The 15,683-nt window shown below is 44.0% G+C and overlaps 1 protein-coding gene across 3 annotated transcripts in view; it reads left to right on the top strand.

Moving 5' to 3' along the window:
- The window catches only part of HSD17B4 (hydroxysteroid 17-beta dehydrogenase 4), a 116,878-nt gene that overhangs the window by 23,671 nt on the left and 77,524 nt on the right, over positions 1-15,683 (top strand). For all 3 annotated transcript variants that reach the window (XM_038769455.1, XM_038769456.1, XM_038769457.1), the window contains exons 3-9: positions 630-737; positions 3,198-3,257; positions 4,816-4,837; positions 4,961-5,007; positions 6,843-6,927; positions 8,381-8,568; positions 15,297-15,388. In XM_038769455.1, coding sequence (XP_038625383.1) covers positions 630-737; positions 3,198-3,257; positions 4,816-4,837; positions 4,961-5,007; positions 6,843-6,927; positions 8,381-8,568; positions 15,297-15,388 — 602 coding nt within the window. The remainder of the gene's footprint in view (positions 1-629; positions 738-3,197; positions 3,258-4,815; positions 4,838-4,960; positions 5,008-6,842; positions 6,928-8,380; positions 8,569-15,296; positions 15,389-15,683) is intronic.

The following is a 15,683-nucleotide window of genomic DNA, read 5'->3' as shown; positions in this document are numbered from 1 at the left end:
TAAGCATCAATAAATAGCATTGCTTGATTGAGTGGGTGAAATGCCAGAGTGGCATTCTGGTTTACACTGGTCCACTTCAAGCCTTATTTAGGGAAGAAAACAATTGTTCTCATTTGTGAGAGATTTATACTGCCACCAGTGTCAAACATTTCCAACTATTTACAACAATGCACATTAATTTTCACCTGTGTGGTAAGGTGATTCTTCGATTTTTTTTTTTTTTTTTGTGATGGACCAAAAAAAATCAATGTAATTCTCTAGACATTGAAATTTAGTTTCACTGACACAATGTGGCGATTCAGTTCACCAAAAACAAACAAATTGGTGGTTTGTGGTGGTGAGAATTGTATTCCAAAGGTCCATGACTCCGATTATAAAAGTATAATACTAATTGACAAAAATGGAAGGGCACAAAAGCTGCAATTGGCATTTTGGGGAAATGGGTAAGATTTTTTGTCGTAATGATTCCTATTACTTCCCCAGCGAAACCCAGAGAACCTGGTCTGCTTTCAAGGAGAATGGCTCAGATGATAATATAGGGGTGGGGAGGAAAGTGGGGAGCGATTAAAGAAATCCGCCTACATTGTGTTTGAGTAAAAGTTGATAGAGCATTTCTTCTTGTATTCCAGTGAACGATTTAGGAGGAGACTTCAAGGGAGAAGGCAAAAGTTCCTCAGCTGCTGATAAGGTTGTTGAAGAAATAAGAAAGAAAGGAGGAAAAGCAGTGGCCAACTATGGTATGATTGTATTATGTCAGCTTAGAGGGGGACAAGTCGCTTTTGCTGATTTCAGTGTTTGGGCTTTAACTTGATAAACCGGCAAAAATAATTTCTCAGTCTTGAAGAGAAGTGATTGCAGCTGAGATTTCCAGTTCTTACCTATGCAGCCCTTCTGTTTGTGCATACTGTGGGATAATGAATTGATTTCTATATTTTCCCTCTCCCAAAACAATGCTATTCATTAAAATAAGAAAAAAAAATCACAAAATCCTGAGTGACTGCATGGCCTAGTGGAAAAAGCACGGGCCTGGGAGTCAGAGGACATGGGTTCTAATCCTGGTTCTGCCACATGTCTGCTGGGTGATCCTGGGCAAGTCACCTAACTTCTCTGTGCCTCAGTTACCACAACTGCAAAATGGGGACTAAGACTGGGTGTCCTACATGGGACAGGGACTGTGTCCAATCTGGTTAGCTTGTATCTGCCCCAGTGCAAGTACTGTGCCTGGACCATAGTAAGAGCCTAGCAAAACCAATTACAAAATAATGGCCAGCTGTGATCAGTCCCCCCAGGTTGGGAGAACGTCTTACCAAATAATTTATATCTCTTCCTCCCTTCAAAGCCTTACTGAGAGCTCACCTCCTCCAGGAGGCCTTCCCAGACTGAGCCCCCTCCTTTCTCTCCCCCTCCTCCCCCTCCCCCCCTTACTTCCTTCCTCTCCCCACAGCACCTGTATATATGTATATATGTTTGTACAAATTTATTACTGTATTTTACTTGTACATATTTATTCTATTTATTTTATTTGGTTTATATGTTTTGTTTTGTTGTCTGTCTCCCCCTTCTAGACTGTGAGCCCGCTGTTGGGTAGGGACCGTCTCTATATTTTGCAAACTTGTACTTCCCAAGTGCTTAGTACAGTGCTCTGCACACAGTAAGTGCTCAATAAATATGATTGAATGAATGAATAACAAAATAATCTCACACGATGGGCTTTTAATAAAATAAACCCAGCGTTATTTGATAATTCACAATATTCTCAGAGCTTTATATTGATGCATCCTGCCTTAAGGGCTTTTGCACATAGCTCATAATATGATTTTATGGCACAACTTGTTTTGTTGTTTTCTTTTTTTTGCTTGTTTGTTAGACCTGCCAGTTCAGGATTGTTCAGCTCAACGGATCAAAGACAGGATGATCACCTAGTCCCATGGCACCTATATTGCTAACTATCCCACCACGCCGTTGTTTGGGTGAACAAATGTTAAGTTTCCGCAGCTACTGGAATTGGCCTTTGCTGCTGGGTTGGCATGAACCTTCAAGACCAAAATTGACTGCACTGGTCTGCGGGGACCCGTTTCCAACATTTATTTAAAGGCAGACCTTGGCAAGCCCTGGCACACCGGCCTGCTCAGTGTGCCAGGTGCCAGTTTTTACTATTTTTCCTCCTGCCTCTTTAGGTTTCCCATGGTTACAGCGCTGCCCAGGCCGGATCCCACCCACCAACCGATATCTCCTGCCACTTCCCCATATTTGTCGGCACTTGAGGGCCAGGGCCCACAGACAAACCTGGAAGCTGACAGAGAAACGGTCATTTCTGAGTAGCAGCAGGCTTATGTTCCCCTCCCTTCCTGTCAGCAGTTAGTCATATTTATTGAGTGCTTACTGTGTGCAGAGAACCTCATTGAGAGCTTGGGAGAGGACAGTGTGACACTATAATGGATCAATTCCCTGCTCACAACGAGCTGACAGTCTAGAGTCTAGTCTTCCTCCATGGCCCTCCTGGAAATGGCAGGCAAGAGAACACTGGTTGTTGGCTGTAGATGCCCAGTGAACCTTTGGCTCACCATATCTTTCCTCCTGCCTCTCCTTGAAGACTACCTCTTATGATTGATTTGCTCTGTTTATGCTAGCCATTTTTAGATATCAAAATAGTCTGGGCATAGCAAGGATTTCTAGGCACTTGGAGTGTTACTTAGTTGCTTGTAAAAGCCATTGCCACATATAAGAATATGTAAATGTAAGTGGTAGAACTCAAGTCTTGATGAAAGGGGAAAACTCTTTCCAGGTGCTGATCCTCACTTAAATTCTTTTATTTGTGGATAGTGGTGTCTTCAGAATTAGTTCCCATTCCTTAATCCTGTTGTGCTCACTCCTGCCTACTGGGTGACTCTGGGCAATTCACTTCACTGCTGTGGGCCTCAGTTGCCTCATCTGTCAAATGGGAATTGAGACTGTGAGCCCCACGTGGGACAGTGACTGACCAACCCGATTTGCTTGTATCCACCCCACCACTTAGTATACTGCCTGACACATAGTAAGCACTTAACAAGTACCACAATTTTTATTATTGTTATTAAATACTTATTTTTCCTCAGAATGGTCTGTGTTTCAGAATGCATGTGCTCTGCCATACCTGTAGCCTATGAGTGTGCATTGCAATGGGGACCCAAATTGACACCTTCTCCCTTTTTCCTCAGAGTCTGTGGAAGCTGGCGAGAAGATTGTGAAAGCCGCGCTTGATGCTTTTGGAAGAATAGGTGATGTGTCTTTGTGTTGTTAGAGCATTTCCTGGTGTTTCCAGATTTTCCTTTGCACTCCTGTTCTCTGTTATGTCACTCTTCTAAATGATTTAAAAATTTAGACTTCTAGCCAGGTGACCATTTCTGAAAATACTTAGGGACACAATGTTGGGACATAAAGCAGTTACAGTTTCTCATTCTTTCATAGCCATTCAATAAAGATTCAAGGCCAGTGATAATATAGTTTAATAACTTGGCGACTTCATTCTTACTTACGTTTTTGTTTTTCAGCATGCCCTCATTCATTCATTCATTCATTCAATCGTATTTATTGAGCGCTTACTGTGTGCAGAGCACTGTACTAAGCGCTTGGGAAGTACAAGTTGGCAACATATAGAGACGGTCCCTACCCAACAGTGGGCTCACAGTCTAGAAGGGGGAGACAGAGAACAAAACAAAGCATATTAACAAAATACAATAAATAGAATAAATATGTACAAATAAATAAATAGAGTAATAAATATGTACAAACATATATACATATATACAGGTGCTGTGGGGAGGGGAAGGAGGTAAGGCAGGGGGGATGGGGAGGGGGAGTAGGGGGAGAGGAAGGAGGGGGCTCAATATGGGAAGGCCTCCTGGAGGAGGTGAGCTCTCAGTAGGGCTTTGAAGGGAGGAAGAGAGCTAGCTTGGCGGATGTGCGGAGGGAGGGCATTCCAGGCCAGGGGGATGACGTGGGCCGGGGGTCGATGGCGGGACTAGTGAGAACGAGGCACGGTGAGGAGCTTAGCGGCAGAGGAGCGGAGGGTGTGGGCTGGGCTGTAGAAGGAGAGAAGGGAGGTGAGGTAGGAGGGGGCGAGGTGATGGAGAGCCTTGAAGCCTAGGGATCTGAGATAATTAGGTATTCTTTCATTTGAGGAAGAGATGCCTGAAATCTCCAGTTTTCATAGCTGCAGGGGCTCAGATCAGAACAACGCAAACCTTTAAAATGGAAAACAGTGGAATTGTGTTTGGAGTGATGAAAGAGTTCATTTTTTTTTATAAGGCTATCAGATCCCTCAAGCAGTTGAATATTCCAAAGCTTCCAGGTCCCAGTCCTTCCAGTGGGGAGTAAAGATCTAAACCAGTACAAGCTGTGAGGTCTTAGTTCTCTGGCTGTGTTTGGAGATGAGATGTTGACTAGATTGGGGCTGCCACCCAAATTTACAAAGAGTAACCTCCTTGAGCGCTGTTGCAGAATACAGGTATGCTAGTAAACAAATGAAACTTCTCCAAGAGATAGGTGAGAGACCGAATCCTCAGAACGTAAATGTTTCTGTGAATCCTTGGAATAAACGCCAATTCTTCTTCCTCAGTAGTTGAGGAAGACACACTTTAGGGAGAGTTTGAAGATACATATCCACACTGCTCTCTTGTGGATAAATTGGAACGTTACTTCAGGAACAGTATCTGTTTAGTTCCTTTTATTTTCACTTCTCCACTTAAAATAAGTTTTGAAAACCAGTAAGAGTGTGTAAGTAAAAGCAGATTATTGGGCTTATGTGTAATGCTTGTCAATTTTATTTTTTTACAGATATTGTGATAAACAATGCTGGGTGAGTAGTTTTCCCTTCATTAAAATGTAGCTGGTTTGCAGGCTTATTTCTTGAATGAGTGATTGCTCACTTTTTTCTTCTTCTCTCCCCCCCCCCCCCCCCCCCCCCATTTCCATTTTGTAGGATTCTGAGGGATCGTTCCTTTGTTAGGATAAGTGATCAAGACTGGGGTAAGTTGCTTTGACGTAGTCCTTAGGAACCTATTTATTTACAGATTTCCATTGTAAATGTCAGCACTTACGGAAAGAGAATAATTTTGAACAATTCCAAAGAGTATTATTTGGGTTAATTAAAATGAAAATAAAAACGTTTTGCAAAAATCACACAATTGGTTCTATCCCTTTCCCCATTCTGCTTCTTTCTAGCAGATCTGTCCAGTAGTATATTTGTGCATTGTTGAACTGCAATTTGGGATGTTTAGGACATGGTAGGTATAAAGAGAAGCAGGAATTCCATAACTTGGCGGTTTCCTGAAAGTGGGGCTTATTTATGGAGTATTTATTCTATGCAGAGCACCGTATTAATAATAATAATAATAATAATGGTATTTAAGCGCTTACTATGTGGCAGGCACTGTTCTAAGCATGAAGGTAGGTACAAGATAATCGGATTGAACACAGTCCCTATCCCCCTATGGGCTCACAGTCTTAATTCCCATTTTACAGATGAGGGAACTGAAGCCCAGAGAAGTGAAGTGACTTGCCCAAGGTCACACAGCAGACAAGTGGCAGAGCTGGGATTAGAATCCATGACCTTCTGATTCCCAGGCCCGTGCACTATCCACTATGCCATGCTGCTTCTCCTACTGTGGAGGCATGATCTCTGGCCTCAAGGAGCATACAATTGAATGGAGTAGACAGACACTAAAACAAAGTATAGGTAGTGGGAAGCAACAGAGTTGAAAGATCTGTACATAAGTGGGTACATGGGGACACGGAAGTAATAGTGGTATTTAAGTGCTTACTCTGTGTCAAGCACTGAACCAAACGCTGGGGTAGGTACAGGATCATCAGGTCCCACATGGGGCTCATGGTCTAAGTAGGAGGGAGACTAGGTATTGAATCCCCATTTTGCAGGAGAGGGAACTGAGGCACAGAGAAGTGAAGTGACTTGCCCAAGGTCAAACAGCAGACGAGTAGCAGCGCTGGGGTTTAGAATCCAGGTTCTCTGACTCCCAGGCCTGTGCTCTTTCCACTAGACCACATTGCTTCTCAGCAAAGGATGGAAACCATTTTTTGATCTACTAAATATACCTGGGCTTCTTTCCATAAATGTCTTGTCTGTTAATTCGATTGTAATTTCATTGAGGACAGAGACCAGCTCATTTTTATTTAGTTCTGAACAGCTTCAGTCAAGCGTTTAGTAGAGTGCTCTGCACACAGTAAGTGCTCCATAAATATCATTGATTGATTGATTTGCAGTGTCCACAGGGTTGATTCAGTGAACAGATGTTGATAAAGTTATATTATTCAGGTGTTAAGTGAGCACTATTAGTGTTTAGATATATTCATTCATTGTCCTATTTATTGAGCACTTACTGTGTGCAGAGCACTGTACTATGCACTTGGGAGAGTGCAGTAAACAGTCACATTCCCCACCCACAGTGGGTTTACAATCTAGAGTGGGGGAGACAGACATCAGTACAAATAAATAAAGTTACAGATATGTACATAAGTGCTGTGGGGGTGGGAGGATAGGGTTTGGGTAGGAAGATAAGGAGTTCTGTTTTGGATGTGTTAAATAATCATGCTATGTTGCAGGCGCTGTTATATTTTGATGGGTAGAAGTATATAAAATATTTTAAGCAGATTAAAAAAAATCAGATAATATGGAAAAGGAAACTTGATAACTCTGTGTTGAAACCTGTAAATTGAACCGACACATTTATCAGTACCGTAGCTTCCTAAAGAAAGTCATGTTTCCAGAGCCGAATTGCTCCATTGGAAGTGTCCCCAATCTGTGAAGCACAATCGTTTGGTCAAAACCATTTCTCATTGTCTCCTAGATATAATCCACAGAGTTCACTTGAGGGGATCGTTTCAAGTGACCCGAGCAGCATGGGATCACATGAAACAACAGAATTTTGGGAGGTAAGCTCTGTGGGGCCTTGGCTTCCACTATGTATTGGGTGGTGAGGTTGATGGTATTCACTTGAACAGTAGTGTTTAGGATAGGGTAAAGTTTGCATGCTAATGGCAGAGTACAGTACCACAATAAACAGACACATTCCCTGCCCACATCAAGCTCACAGTCTAGAGGAGGGGAGACAGACATCAATATGAATAAATAAAATTACAGATGTGTGACTGGGAAGGGGGAAGAGCAAAAGGAACAAGTCAGGGTGACACAGAAGGGAGTGGGAGATGAGGAAAGGTGGGGCTTAGTCTGGGAAGGCTTCTTGGAGGAGATGTCTTCAATAAGGCTTTGAAGGTGGGGAGAGTAATTGTCTGTCGGATTTGAGGAGGGAGGGCATTCCAGGCCAGATGCAGGACGTGGGCTAGGGGTTGGCAGTGAGGTGAGATCGAGGCACAGTGAGAAGTCAAGCATTAGGGGAGCAAAGTGTGCAGGCAGGGTTGTAGGAGAGAAGCGAGGTGAGGTAGGAGGGGGCAAGGTGGTGGAGTGCTTTAAAGCCAATGGTGGGGAGTTTTCGTTGGATGCGAAGGTGGATGGGCAACCACTGGAGTTTTTTGAGGAGTGGGGTGACATGTCCTGAATGTTTTTGTAGAAAAATGATCTGGGCAGCAGAGTGAAGTATTCTGGTGTGGGGCCCGGTGTCTGCCCTCCAAGTAAATTGGTGCCATCGATTCACATTACAGCCAGGAAGCCTTATATTTCTTTTCTTTTCTCCTCTGGCTTTCATTTTTAATGATCTCCCTGCAGCCCTCAGGCAACCTCTCTTGCAACATCCACCTCTCTCCATTTCAAAATAAAATAAGTGCAGGGGATTGAACTTCTTTCCACTTAATTCAATGACCAAAATGTCAGCTTCTGCCCTCCGAGTGACCAATGGGGGAGGGATGAGGAGAGGGTCTGTGAGGCTTGTCAATGAGATTTGACCTTTATGAAATATTTGGGAAGGGTGTGTCATTCCCTAATGGCTTCTGTTCACGTTACCCAAGTTGACATATAAGTGACCGCCTAAGTCACTAGACGCAAGTTGTTTTCAGGGCTCATGTTTATTTGAGCTTTGTCATTTATCCTGCCTGGCATATCCTGAAACTCTCACACACAGTGAAATATTTTATTGTGTGAGAGATTGGGATTCTTATAGAAATGTTTAGATCTGGAGTGGGCTGTATTATTCCACAAAGAGGGTGACTCAATTGAAATGTTTGGGAGGGGAATCTTCCCAAATGAATCTTGCGATTTGATACCAGTGTCTGCTTGAATCTCAAATAAGTATATGCCCATCATTCCATTCACTCTTTCCCCTAAGCTGTTCAACTGAGGGAGTCAAGACTAACTGTGGGTGCTGGGAGACTACTTAGGTTGGGACCAAAAGGCTTTGATATTCACTTCCATAATTCTGGTCTGTCTTTTTAGGATCATTATGACCTCTTCAGCTGCTGGAATATATGGCAACTTTGGTCAGGCAAACTACAGTGCGGCCAAACTTGGTCTTGTGGGTCTCTCCAATACTCTGGCAATTGAAGGAAGAAAATACAACATTCACTGCAATGCTATTGCACCCATTGCTGGATCCCGGCTGACTCAGACGGTGATGACACAAGGTAAACCTCTCTAGACTGTAAGCTCTTTGCGAGTAGCGAACGTGTCTACCAACTCTGTATCGTACTCTTCCAAGTGCTCTGCACACAGTAAGCACTCAGTTAATACCATTGATTGATTTAGGGAATCCTCAGCCTGAGGTTTTGCAGTACATTTCACAGCATGTTTTTTTTCCAAAAATGCTTTTCAATCACAGGCATTTGAGGTAGGTGTTAATTATCCCCTGTAAGTAAAGCTAGGCCCAGAGGTTACTTACCCAAGATTATGCAGCATGTTGTTTTTCAGACTGCCAGACTGAAGCTCTTTCCACTAGACCACCCTTAGGGCTGGGATGCTGCACAAGTGGGAAATATCGTACTCTCCCAAGCGCTTAGTACAGTGCTTTGCACACAGTAAATGCTCCATGAATGTCTATGATGATGATAAACCTTGATTGGATACTGGAAGGCTAGCCAACCACCAAAAATATAAATTGGCAATTGAATAGCCCGTCTGCAGCATATCCTCCTACTACCCAGTGGGATCGTTGCAGGCAGGGAACGTGTCTGTTTCTTATTATGTGGTACTCTCCCAAGTGCTTAGTACAGCAGCGTGGCGTAGTAGATAGAGCACGGGCCTGGGAGTCAGAAGGTCATAGGTTCTAATCCCGGCTCTGCCACTTGGCTGTTTGACCTTGGGCGAGTCACTAAACTTCTCTGTCTGTGTGTCAGTTACCTCATCTGTAAAATGGGGAGTGAGACTGTGAGACCCACATGGGGCAGGGACTGCGTCCAACCCAATTTGCTTGTATCTACCCCAGTGCTTAGTACAGTGCCTGGCCCACAGTGTAAGTGCCTAACAAATGCCATAATTATTATTACAGTGCTTTGCAGTCAGTAAGCACTCAATAAATATGATTGAATGAGTAGCGTCAAGTATCTGTTGTCTAATTCAATTGCCTATTTTTAGGTGAAGTAATGGAAAGTATGAGGGTGGTAAATAAGATGAAAAGAGGCCAGTACTAGGAGACCAGGAGATCTAGGTTATGTTTCCTGCTCTGCCATTGTGACCTCAGGCAAACCACTTAAACTGTTTCCTCGTCCGTAAAATAGGGGTATGAAACCTGCTGTCCTTCCTTCTTAGACTGTGAGCCCATCTGGGCCCAAATGGGCCTGATCTGTTTCTCTTGTACTCACCTTAGTGCTTAACACCACACTGTGAATTATGTCTCATCCATGCAAATTACTTAGTACTATATTAACGTCGTCATGAGCATGGCATTGAAAACTCACTGCGAGAGTCGCAGTAATCTTCCAGTACCTTAGACTGATATTTTTATTTGGGCATTAACACACTTAAGAAATACAGTAATAATAATCTTATTATTCAAAAAGGCATTTGCCCCACTTCGAGTTTTAAAGTGCATCAAGCATACCCTTGAGTCTTTTTTGTATGGCTGGTAAATGGGAATATGGGTATTATTCACTGAACTAAGGAACTTATTTGGATTGTAAATCTTTGATCCCACCAAGATGCATTCATCGCTGCCATTTCCAGGTGTTCTGAAGCTCTCTGGAACTGAGTCTGGTTTTGTGGTTTGTGAATAACTTCTGAGACACAGAGCACTGATTTGTTAGGGGTCGAAGGCAATTTCTTTTTAATATGCTGCTCTAACATGCTAGGTTCTTTTCTGGGAAGGCAAAGAGAAATTGAAACTGCAGGGTGATTTATTCAAAGCTAAACCGAGGAAATTCATGAAGATATATGCCACATTGCTGCTTACCGTTTATAAATCCTTGTATCTCCCGAATGTTTTACCAACATGAATTTGTTCTTACAATTCCTTTGAGTGTTTGGGGAATGCTTCATCATCTTTCTTTGACGGCTGAATAAGCTTGACATACACGGGGAGGTAGTGGTTGGAAGGGAAGAGCAGAGTCAGGATAAGAATTTGTGATTCCTAGGGACCCTCTGAGGAATTTGGCCTCCAGAATGGTGTTACCTCTTGTAAATAACAAGTCCTTTTCCTTAGTCCTCTTCACCCAATGAATGTTGACAGTGTTGCAGTTGAAGGGCCCAGGTTTTTTTTATAGTATTTGTTAAGTGTTTACTATGTGTCAAACACTGTTCTAAGCTCTGGGGTAGATACAACTGAATTAGGTTGGACACAATTCCTGTTGTGTAAGGGGCTCTCAGGAGAGAGAACAGGAGAACTGAGGCACAGAGAAGTTAAGTGACTTGCCCAAGCAAGCATTTGGCACAGTTGGGATTAGAACCCAGGTCCTGTGTCCAACTTGATTAGCTCATATCTACCCCAGCGCTTAGGACAGTGCCTGGTACATAGTAAGCACTTAACAAATACTGTTAGAAAAACAAACCCACAACATTTTGGTGGCTGCAATCTGTAAAAATTAGCCTAATACAAAAAGTAGCAGAAACGTGAAACATTTGCTGTGTTTTAAAATACCTTACCTGACTGTTTTTATTTCTTACTTTCCATCCATATCTCTATGGCTTTCTGCGTGCTCTGTGGCTGCATGGAAATCCTCTGGTGGCCCTATTTGAGAAACTCTGCTCTGGTATATTTTAAAAAGGAACTTTCTTTTTATAGATAACATATGTTTGACTATTTGTGAAATATTGTAGTAACTGCAGGGATCTGGCAGAGAAACTGCCTACCAACTCCATTGTATTGTACTCTCCCAAGCTCTGCTCTACCCCCTTCCCCTTCCACTTGTATATATTTGTACATATTTATTACTCTATTTTATTAATGATGTGTATATAGCCATAATTCTATTAATTCTGATGGTATTGACACCTGTCTACTTGTTTCATTTCGTTGTCTGTCTCCCCCTTCTAGACTGTGAGCCTGTTGTTGGGTAGGGACCATCTCTATATGTTGCCGATTTGTACTTCTCAAGCACTTAGTACAGTGCTTTGCACACAGTAAGCGCTCAATAAATGCAGTTGAATGAATGAATGAATAAAATGCTGTGCGCACAGTAAGTGCTCAATAAATGCCATCGATTGAAAGGCGAGTAAATATTAGTCCAAGATGGAGATGAGTAAATATTAGTTCATTCATTCATTCATTCATTCAGTCATATTTATTGAGCGCTTACTGTGTGCAGAGCACTGTACTAAGCGCTTGGGAAGTACAAGTTGGTAACATATAGAGACGGTCCCTACCCAACATTGGGCTCACAGTCTAGAAGGGGGAGACGGAGAACAAAACATATTAACAAAATAAAATAAATAGAATAAATATGTGCAAATAAAATAGAGTAATAAATACATACAAACATATATACGTATATGCAGGTGCTGTGGGGAGGGGAAGGAAGTAAGGCGGGGGATGGGGAGGGGGAGGAGGGGGCTCAATCTGGGAAGGCCTCCTGGAGGAGGTGAGCTCTCAGTAGGGCTTTGAAGGGAGGAAGAGCGCTAGCTTGGCGGATGTGCGGAGGGAGGGCATTCCAGGCCAAGGGGATGACGTGGGCCGGGGGTCAATGGCGGGACAGGCGAGAACGAGGCACAGTGAGGAGATTAGCGGCAGAGGAGCGGAGGGTGCGGGCTGGGCTTTAGAAGGAGAGAAGGGAGGTGAGGTAGGAGGGGACAAGGTGATGGAGAGCCTTGAAGCCGAGGGTGAGGAGTTTTTGCCTAATGCGTAGGTTGGTAGCCACTGGAGATTTTTGAGGAGGGGAGTAATATGCCCAAAGCGTTACTGGACAAAGACGACCCGGGCAGCGGCATGAAGTATGGATTGAAGTGGGGAGAGACAGGAGGATGGGAGATCAGATAGGAGGCTGATGCAGTAATCCAGACAGGTTAGGATGGAGCTTGAATGAGCAGGGTAGCGGTTTGGATGGAGAGGAAAGTGCGGATCTTGGCAATGTTGTGGAGGTGAGACCGGCAGGTTTTGGTGACAGCTTGGATGTGAGGGGTGAACGAGAGAGCGGAGTCGAGGATGACACCAAGGTTGTGGGCTTGTGAGACGGGAAGGATGGTAATGCCGTCAACAGTGATGGGAAAGTCAGGGAGAGGGCAGGGTTTGGGAGGGAAGACAAGGAGTTCATTCTTGGGCATGTTGAGTTTTAGATGGCAGGCAGACATCCAGATGGAGATGTCCTGAAGGCAGGAGGAAATGCGAGCCTGGAGGGAGGGAGAGAGAGAGAGAGAGAGCAGGGGCAGAGATGTAGATTTGGGTGTCATCAGCGTAGAGATGATAGTTGAAGCCGTGGGAGCGAATGAGTTCACCAAGGGAGTGAGTGTAGATAGAGAACAGAAGGGGACCAAGAACTGACCCTTGAGGAACCCCTACAGTAAGGAGATGGGAGGGGGAGGAGGAGCCTGCAGAAGAGACTGAGAGATAAGAGGAGAACCAGGAGAGGACAGAGTCTGTGAAGCCAAGGTTGGTTAGTTCAAGTTGGAGACGAGTAAATATTAGTTCAAGATGGAGAAGAGGAATGTTAGGCAGCCATGTCAATCATAAAATCAATCAGTGGCATTTATTGAGTGCTTACTGTGAACAGAGCACTGTGCTAAGCACTTGGCAGAGTACAGTGGAGTTGGTAGACAGGGTCCCTGCACTCAAGGAGTTTACAGTCCAGCAGGGGGAGACATATACTTAAAATAAGTCTCAGCTAAGGGAAAATGAGAGATTAAAGATATGTAATTAAGTGCTATTTTTTGGGGTATGCCTAAGTGCCTGGGGATGAGGACTCAAGTGCATAGGTAATAGTGGTTGTAGGTGGGGAAGATGGGATGGGCAGGTTCTCATGTGATGATGATTAACCTGATGATTAGAAGATGATTGAGAAGCAGCGGGGCTCAGTGGAAAGAGCACGGGCTTTGGAGTCAGAGGTCATGGGTTCAAATCCCGGCTCTGCCACTTGTCAGCTGTGTGACTTTGGGCAAGTCACTTCACTTCTCTGGGCCTCAGTTCCCTCATCTGTAAAATGGGGATGAAGACTGTGAGCCCCATGAGGGACAACCTGATCACCTTGTATCCTCCCCAGTGCTTAGTACAGTGCTTTGCACATAGTAAGCGCTTAACAAATGCCATTATTATTATTATTATGATTAATCAGGGAGGGCCTCTGACCTCCTGCATACCGTCTTTCCCCACTGCAGGCCCAAATAATTGTTCTCTCCACGTCTCCCACCTCCTCAAGAACCTCCAGTGGTTGTCCATCCAGCTCCACAGCAAACAAAAACACCATGCCACTGTCTTCAAAGCACTCAATCAGTTCGCACCCTCCTTATCTTACTTCCCTGATTTCCTAACTACAACCCAGCCTGCCCGGTTCAGCCCTCTAAGGTCAACCTACTCACTGGACCTCCATCTTATCTACCTTGCCACCACGACCCATTGTCCTTGTCTTTTCTGTGGCCCGGAGTACCATCCCCGTTCATTCATTCATTCATTCAATTGTATTTATTGAGTGCTTACTGTGTGCAGAGCACTGTACTAAGCGCTTGGGAAGTACAAGTTGGCAACATGTAGAGATGGTCCCTACCCAACAGTGGGCTCACAGTCTAGAAGGGGGAGACAGAGAACAACACAAAACATATTAATAAAATAAATAGAATAAATATGTACAAGTAAAATAAATAGAGTAATAAATACGTACAAACATATATACATATATACAGGTGCTGTGGGGAAGGGAAGGAGGTAAGGCGGGGGGGATGGGGAGAGGGAGGAGGGGGAGAGGAAGGAGGGGGCTCAGTATGGGAAGGCCTCCTGGAGGAGGTGAGCTCTCAGTAGGGCCTTGAAGGGCCGTTCACATCCAACAGACCATCACTCTCCCCACTTATAAAGCCATTTTATAATCACTTCTCCTTCGAGGCCTTCCCTGACTAAGCCCTCATTTTCTCTTCTCCCTCTCCTTTTGGCATCATTTATGCACTTGGATCTGTTCCCCTTAAGCACTTGATATTCACCTCACCTTCAGCCCATGGCACATATGAACATATTCATAATTTATTTTCATGTTTGTCTCCCCTTCTAAGCTCTTTGTGGGCAGGGAACATATCTACCAACTCTGTTGTACTGTACTCTCGCAAGTGCTTAATACAGTGCTCAGCATATAGCAAGCACTCAGTAAATATCATTGATTGATAGATTAATGTGAGTTTAGAAGGGCCTCGAAGATGAGAAGGTTAGTGCTCTTTCAGATGTGAAGGGAGAAGAGCGTTCCAGGTGAAAGAGAGAGCATAAGCAAGTAGATGGCAAGAGGAGTGTCATACCCAATGCCACAAGTGATGAGAGCCGCCATCTGTTCCATGTTGATCTGATACTCTATGCTTGTAGGCTTTCCAAAATATGGCTGAATAACTTCTTTTTTTTTGAAATAGTGCTTGTAAAGCGCTCACTGTGTGCCGAGCACTGTACTGAGCACTGGGGTAGATACGGTATATGCAGATACAACACAGTCTCTGTCCCTCTCTGTCCCACATGGGGCTCACAGTCCAAGTAGGAGGGAGAGCAGGTATCAACCCCCTGTTTTACAGATGAGGAAACGGAGGCACAGAGAAGTGAACCTCTGTAAACTCTGTGAAGTCAACCAAGATTGATCTCTTCTACTGCTCAAAGAGAAGAATGTTTAAGTACACGTCCCTACCTTCAACATCAGAAGGGATAAGTTGTGGTATCAAATGTGATAGTAGGTATGGGTTAGACAGTGAAATGGAATATGTGTGCTTCCCTTTTTTAAAACACCTTTCTCTTTTTCCTTATTTACTTCAGATATGGTGGATGCTCTGAAACCTGACTACGTGGCTCCTCTTGTCCTGTGGCTTTGCCATGAGAGCTGTATGGAAAACGGTGGCTTGTTTGAGGTAGAGTACACCCTGATTCTCTTCTTTCAGAACAAAATGCATGTATTTCAAATCTCTAGCCAGGACCGCTACTCTTCTAGCCTCCTCCTTTCTCATATGGTGCTGGTCTTAACATTTTCAGGTCAAGATGATGGTGTTCGGAAAAGCAGGGTGACCTTCCTTGCCACTTTCCCCTTCGATCCCTCAGAAGCATCCCAGAGTTTGAGATTCTGGGAAATCTCCCTTCATGTGAGCTCCAGCACCCCGGGATGGCATGTCTGTGAACATTATGTCAGTGAACCCTCTAGACTGTCAG

The sequence above is a fragment of the Tachyglossus aculeatus genome, chromosome X4 (assembly GCF_015852505.1).
Source record: "Tachyglossus aculeatus isolate mTacAcu1 chromosome X4, mTacAcu1.pri, whole genome shotgun sequence".
In the NCBI taxonomy this organism is placed as follows: domain Eukaryota; kingdom Metazoa; phylum Chordata; class Mammalia; order Monotremata; family Tachyglossidae; genus Tachyglossus; species Tachyglossus aculeatus.
This window is presented reverse-complemented; position numbering and strand designations above follow the sequence as displayed.